Raw genomic sequence first — 6,195 nt, 5'->3', positions numbered from 1 at the left:
GGAGATGGCACGGAGTAGGAGAAGGCACGGTGTAGGAGATGGCAAGGTGTAGGAGAAGGCACGGTGTAGGAGATGGCACGGTGTATGAGAAGGCACGTTGTAGGAGATGGCACGGTGTAGGAGATGGCAAAGTGTAGGAGATGGCACGGAGTAGGAGATGGCAAAGTGTAGGAGATGGCACGGTGTAGGAGATGGCAAGGTGTAGGAGATGGCAAGGTGTAGGAGATGTCACGGTGTAGGAGAAGGCACGGTGTAGGCCTGTTCAAAGCATTAAATCCAGATTCTGTGTTCTTGATATTCTGTTATCTGGATCTGAAAAACCCTGTTCGATTATTTTAGGAAAAACTGGCAAAATAAAGCCAGATCGATCTGATCCTGGATTGAAAAAAAGAGCATTACAGAGTCCGGATCATTCTGAAAGTTCTGAAAAACTGGGCCCTGGGGATGAGTGAGTCATTGGTTAAGAATATAAATTGAGCGTTTCAATTACAGAAAGCTGTCCAACAGCGAACTCTGATGGTCCCAAGGTGGAAACACAGTGTTTCTCCTTTGTGGCTCATTGTCGTCTCTTCAGACAACTCATGTGAAAGCAGGGCAGCCAAAGGACAGGGGTAAGAAAGGGAAAGTAAGACACTGGTATCAAAAAACACATATCATGTAGCCTATATCAAGTATGTGTTATTTGATGTGGAATCTTTTTAGACATTCCAAGGGGGAATCTGAACACACGCATGCAAGCTGTTATGTCTAGGATTCTGCCGTGGTTTTAGTCAATGTGCTTTTAGCTCACATTGTAGCGTTGTTTCATTTCCATATCCATTGAACCAAATGGGGAAATTCCTGGATTTACAAAATACAGAGTCAGAGTCAAATTTCCAGTGTGTCCAGTGGGGTCTCAAAAAAACTGAAGTTGCGAAACGCAGTGGCATGCTTGAGTTCCTCAAGTCTGTTTCTTAGAATCACTGTGAACTCTGATCTTTTTCTCATGACCCTAGTAGTAGTCATGTGAAATGGCTGGAATAAAATGGATTAAACCTTTCCTAGAATAGAATACTATAATATTGAACAATAATGCATTAGTACTTTTTTCTACATGGATAGTCAAATCCTTGTCTTCAAATCCTCTGGTTCAGCCACTATACCCAGAGCTGAGCATTACGCTCTGCCACCTCTGGTTGCTTGGCATTTCCACCCCTTGGATGGAGGGGCCATCTCCCGCTCATCCCAGTCAAAGCTCTTCCCTGTCCTGGTACCCCAATGGTGGAACAAACTCCCCCATGACAACCATCAGACTGTCCTGTGAAAAAAAAACATTTAGAAAAGCTGCTATTAGAAAAATGAGTGCTAGAAAGAAAAGGTGAGTGTGAGTGTGTGTGTGGGGGGGGGGGGGGGGGGGGGGTCAGACATTTTCGGAAGATGGGGACAGTCTGATGGTGGAACAAACTCCCCCATGACAACCATCAGACTGTCCCCATCTTCCGAAAATGTCTGACCCCCCCCCCCCCTCCCCCACTCACACTCACCTTTTCTTTCTAGCACTCATTTTTATAATAGCAGCTTTTCTAAATGTTTTTTTTTTTCACTTGCAATGACTGTAATAGGTGGTTGTTTTACATACCTTAGTAGAATGCACCAACTAAGTCGCTTGGATGAGAGCATATGCTAAATGATTCAAATGTAAATCCCCTGTTTGATTGGGGTTTTTTTTTGGGGGGGGGGGGGGGGGGGGGGGGGCGAAATGACATGACAATCATAAAGAACTGAGGACAATGCACATGACAATACTCAAATATAAACACATAGACGATACAACACATTAGGACAAGACCATAAAAGGAATGAAATGTGGTACTAGCAATCAAAAAAGACAAGTAGAAGTAGAAACTGTCTTTGGTTGTCATGAGGGTTACCCCACCTCAGTAAGCATGCCTTGGTTTGGCCATTCTGGAAAGTTTGTTAACCAGCATTGAGAAAGGCCTTATGATATAAAAGGGATCCCTGGTCATGTACACAGCCAAAAGGCGACAGGGGATAGTAGAGGCGACACAATGCTACGCAAGGTTTCCCATCATGTCAGTGTTACACTAACAACTTTTAGTGTACTTTGTTTGGCACAAGATTCTGCAAGACAAAGGCATATTTGCAAAGTTGATCTCATGCTAGTAGTTAGATCGACAAAATGGATGTTACTTCCCTTGGGTTCTACAGTGAGAATAGCTACTATGGTTATAAGGGCTCCATGCTGTCCCCATTGATCCCCATTGATAAAACTCCTCTGTCTCTTCCAGAGTGTCACAGAGAGTTTTGGTGCGGCCATCTCCAGCCTCAACGCAGTTCACCTGACAGATACTGTGATCCACAGGAGTAAGAGGATGATGCTGGACACATTGGGAGTGGGGCTCTTGGGGACCAGTACAGCGGTCTTCAGCAAGGCTCTCCAGTACAGCCAGGTAAACTATACATAAGTAAACTACAGTACTATACTTCACAACAGACAGGAAACAGGCAAGCAGCAGTGTATATGGCTCTGCTTGTGGCATTTCTGCTTGTAAACAGAAATGCCACGTGCCACAATGGGCACGTGCCTGTAAACTTTGATATCAATCTCGGCATATACTGTACAGTATGGTCATATTTTTACACCAAAATATGTTTCTGATTGTATACACTTTTTATTTTCAATTGTTTACATGTTTATAGTTATGTATGCCATATGCTACATACCATATATGCCATATGCCATTGCCCCTCCAGTTATTTTTCAACATTTGTGATATATAGACAATTGTGATATACAGACCAAAAAATGAAATCTAAAATGGGGACTTATATGGTTGACTAGAGGCAGGTTACTAATCGGTCCACCCTCAGAGTTTCTGATGCTGTTGATGGTGTGTGATCCTAGCTCTTCAAATCAGTGGAAAAGAGCAGTGTGTGGGGAAGATCAGGGATGACACTGCCACCCCAGTATGCTGCCTTCGTCAACGGCATAGCGGTAAGACAATCTCACATGCAGTATACAACCCATATACTTATCAAGTGATTTATCTTTCAATGTTCCTCCTAATCTCATTATATTCCTATTCAAATCCTTCCCTTTGTCCTTATTTTTCTCTGTGGTAAATGTAACCTGTCTTTGAAAAAACAATTCAAATGTTGAGATTATGTTCACATTTTAACTGAGATTTGATTGACGCATTATACTCTGAAATGTTAATATTTATAAGATGTTAATATTAATACGAGAATGCATTTTATGAAGTGTTCCGTTTTATCACAATTCCCCCTGTATGTTTCACTTCCTCAAGTTGTAAGTGACCTAATACTTGGGTCGGTTACTTTCTAAATGTAATCCGTTTACAGAACCTGTCCGAAATTGTGATCAATAACGTAACTTTTGGATTACCCAAACTCAGTAACGTAATCTGATTATTTTCAGTTACCTTACTTTCCCCTTAAGAGGCATTAGAAGAAGACCAAAAGGATCCATCAAATGCACTTGGTGTGTCATCATAGTGGTCTCTGACCTGTGATCAGCTCAGTTGGAACAAGCTTAACCTTTTTAAAGGCTGACTTGAATGTCATTGATAAACAGAAAAGTGTCATAATGTATTTTTTTCTCGCTCCTATCTGCATTTAATAAGTAATCCAAGAAGTAATCATCTAGTTTCTCAAAAGTATCTGTAATCCTGAACTGGGTTGTGTTCAATAGAGCAAACCGTGGTAGCACATTTTGTTCACTTCTGGAGCCTGTTCAGGAGGGTGCAATGTCACAGAACATTCAGACAGAAATACATTTAGTATGAGATATGCACGTCTGTCATGTAGAATAGGTAATCCTATCAGCTCTATTCTATTTCTATCTTAACGTTTCACCTCTCTGAATGTACCTCGCCTCAGGTGCACTCTATGGACTTTGATGATACGTGGCACCCTGCAACCCACCCCTCTGGGGCGGTGCTCCCTGCCATCCTGGCCCTGGCAGAGACTCTGCCCACCCAGACATCTGGCCTGGACCTGCTGCTGGCCTTCAACGCAGGCATCGAGGTGCAGGGGCAACTCATGAGGTTCTCCAAGGAGGCCCACAATATACCTAGAAGGTATAACTGAGAATGCATATAAATGTGTGGATTTGCATGCATGCAATTTGTTTTTATTGTTTGTACAAATTATGTTTGTTTTGTACTGCCAATATAATTACTATATATTTGTAGTCACAAGTGTTTATTCAAATCAGATTTGTGAGTAGAGATCTACAGTACATGCATTGTACAGGATGTATTTTACACACATTAGCTATTGCACTCAAATTTAAAATACCACATTTCTGGTTTCTGGTGAGCTTCTAATCCCAATCTTCTCCCAATCCTAAACTTCGGATTCTTCTCTCCCAGGTTCCACCCTCCTGCTGTTGTGGGAGTGATGGGCAGTGCAGCAGCTTCAGCTAAGCTCCTAGCCCTCTCCCCAGCCCAGTGTGTCCACTCTCTGGCTATCGCTGCATCCTCCGCGGGGGCCCCCATGGCCAATGCAGCTACCCAGACCAAACCCCTCCACACTGGCAATGCCGCCCGCAGAGGCCTGGAGGCCGCCAAGCTCGCCCTGCTGGGGCTGGAGGGAAGTCAGGCCATCCTGGATCTCGAGTCCGGCTTCGGGGTCTTCTACTCAGACTATAGTCCCTCGGAGCTCCCTGGGACTAATGGTGTTTGTGGTGGTGGGTTTCGATGGGTTTTGGAGGAGCAGGACGTGGCCATCAAGCGCTTCCCGGCCCACCTGGGAATGCACTGGGTGGTGGATGCCGCCTTGGAAGCCCGGGCTAAGCTTGGAGCCTCCGGAGAACCTGACCTCTGTAAGGTCCAGAAGGTGGTGCTCCGAGTGCCTCCCTCCAGGTACATTGACTGCCCCTTCCCGGCCATGGAGCACCAGGCCAGGCATTCATTTCAGTTCAATGCCTGCTCAGCCCTGCTGGACAACCAGGTGTCTGTGAACTCCTTCAGCGGGCCTCAGATAGACAGGCCGGCCTTGAGGGAGCTCCTGGCCAAGGTCAGAGTCGAGAACCCCCAAGACAACCACCCCAGCTTTGACAAGATGTACTGCGAGGTGACAGTAGAGATGGAGCATGGGGAGAGTGTCACAGCCAGGTGTGATACCTTCTACGGCCACTGGAGGAAGCCATTGAGTCAGGAGGACTTAGTTGGGAAATTTAAGGCGAACGCCTCCACTGTGCTTAGCCAAGAAGCTGTGGAGAGTGTTGTGGACATTATAGGGAATATAGAGAAGTGCCCGGACTGTACGGTGTTGAGATCATATCTGCAGATGAGCAGGCCGACAACCCATCTCTTCAGAGAACACCTTGGCTAACCAAAATCCCTCGTCGAACAGCCGTGACAGGATTACATTCCCCAACACAGGCTTTGAATTTATTGCAATCACACCTCGTGTTAAAATGCACTCTGGCTGCATTCTGTCTGCATTGTGTTCGGATCTCACTTTTTCCTCCCATTTATGCAACTTAGTTTGTGGTCACAATTCAAGAAGTAGACCTACATTAAATATAGCCTATACATCACATGGTCTTGTGGTGCTTTCATTGTTTTTTCAGAGGCCCATTTCCATTTTATAATGCTTGGCGTGACTGTATCTGTACAGCAGACCATTGGAGTTGTTACAAAGGAGGATATAATTGTTATTTTTTTGTCACTGATCTACACAAAATAACTCATAATGTCAAAGCGAAAAGAAAATTGTATACATTTGTACAAATGAATAAAATGAATCATAAAAATGTATTTGTCATGTCAAGCCTAAATAAGTTCAGTAGTTATAATTTGCTTAACAAATCAAATAACAACTGCAATACAGTGCTTGACTTGGGCAGGAGCTCACTGGAGCTGAGTTACAGCACCTCAAATTTTCTACTGATTGAGCTCCTGTTCCTCTTATAGAATATTAGCACAAAAGTATTGTGGAGCTTTTATTTTAAAGGATTTTCTTTTGTAATAAATACAAAACAAAAGCACCAAAAAAATAACAAAGAAAATGCTGCCAGGCATATGAATTGAAGTATTGCTTAAGCAAGAAATGGGACAAGAATAGCACAACAATGACAGTCACAACAACAATAAGCGTTATGGGTCAGGCTCTGTCCAGACGGTCCAGAAACAGACTCGAAACCTTGACAAAACTGCTGGAGGAGTT

General features: G+C 43.9%; 1 protein-coding gene across 1 annotated transcript; it reads left to right on the top strand.

The window, feature by feature from the left end:
- The first annotated feature begins 1,755 nt into the window (after positions 1-1,755).
- Positions 1,756-5,755, top strand: acod1 (aconitate decarboxylase 1). Its single transcript, XM_021578609.2, has 5 exons — positions 1,756-2,072; positions 2,289-2,450; positions 2,906-2,995; positions 3,901-4,100; positions 4,395-5,755. The coding sequence occupies exons 1-5, from the start codon at positions 2,049-2,051 to the stop codon at positions 5,356-5,358; spliced, it is 1,440 nt and encodes a 479-aa protein (XP_021434284.2). The 5' UTR covers positions 1,756-2,048; the 3' UTR covers positions 5,359-5,755.
- The last annotated feature ends 440 nt before the right edge of the window (positions 5,756-6,195 follow it).

The sequence above is a fragment of the Oncorhynchus mykiss genome, chromosome 22, assembly GCF_013265735.2.
Source record: "Oncorhynchus mykiss isolate Arlee chromosome 22, USDA_OmykA_1.1, whole genome shotgun sequence".
NCBI lineage: Eukaryota > Metazoa > Chordata > Actinopteri > Salmoniformes > Salmonidae > Oncorhynchus > Oncorhynchus mykiss.
Note: the sequence above shows the minus strand (reverse complement) of the source record. Positions and strands in the feature narration are given on the sequence as shown.

What these genes read in the sequence shown, in the direction of transcription:
- acod1 (XM_021578609.2), top strand. Translation starts at nt 2,049, where the DNA reads ATGCTACGCAAGGTTTCCCATCAT. An exon ending in CCTTCGTCAACGGCATAGCG is followed by an intron (nt 2,996 to 3,900) that starts GTAAGACAATCT and finishes ACCTCGCCTCAG; the next exon opens with GTGCACTCTATGGACTTTGA. An exon ending in GCCCACAATATACCTAGAAG is followed by an intron (nt 4,101 to 4,394) that starts GTATAACTGAGA and finishes CTTCTCTCCCAG; the next exon opens with GTTCCACCCTCCTGCTGTTG.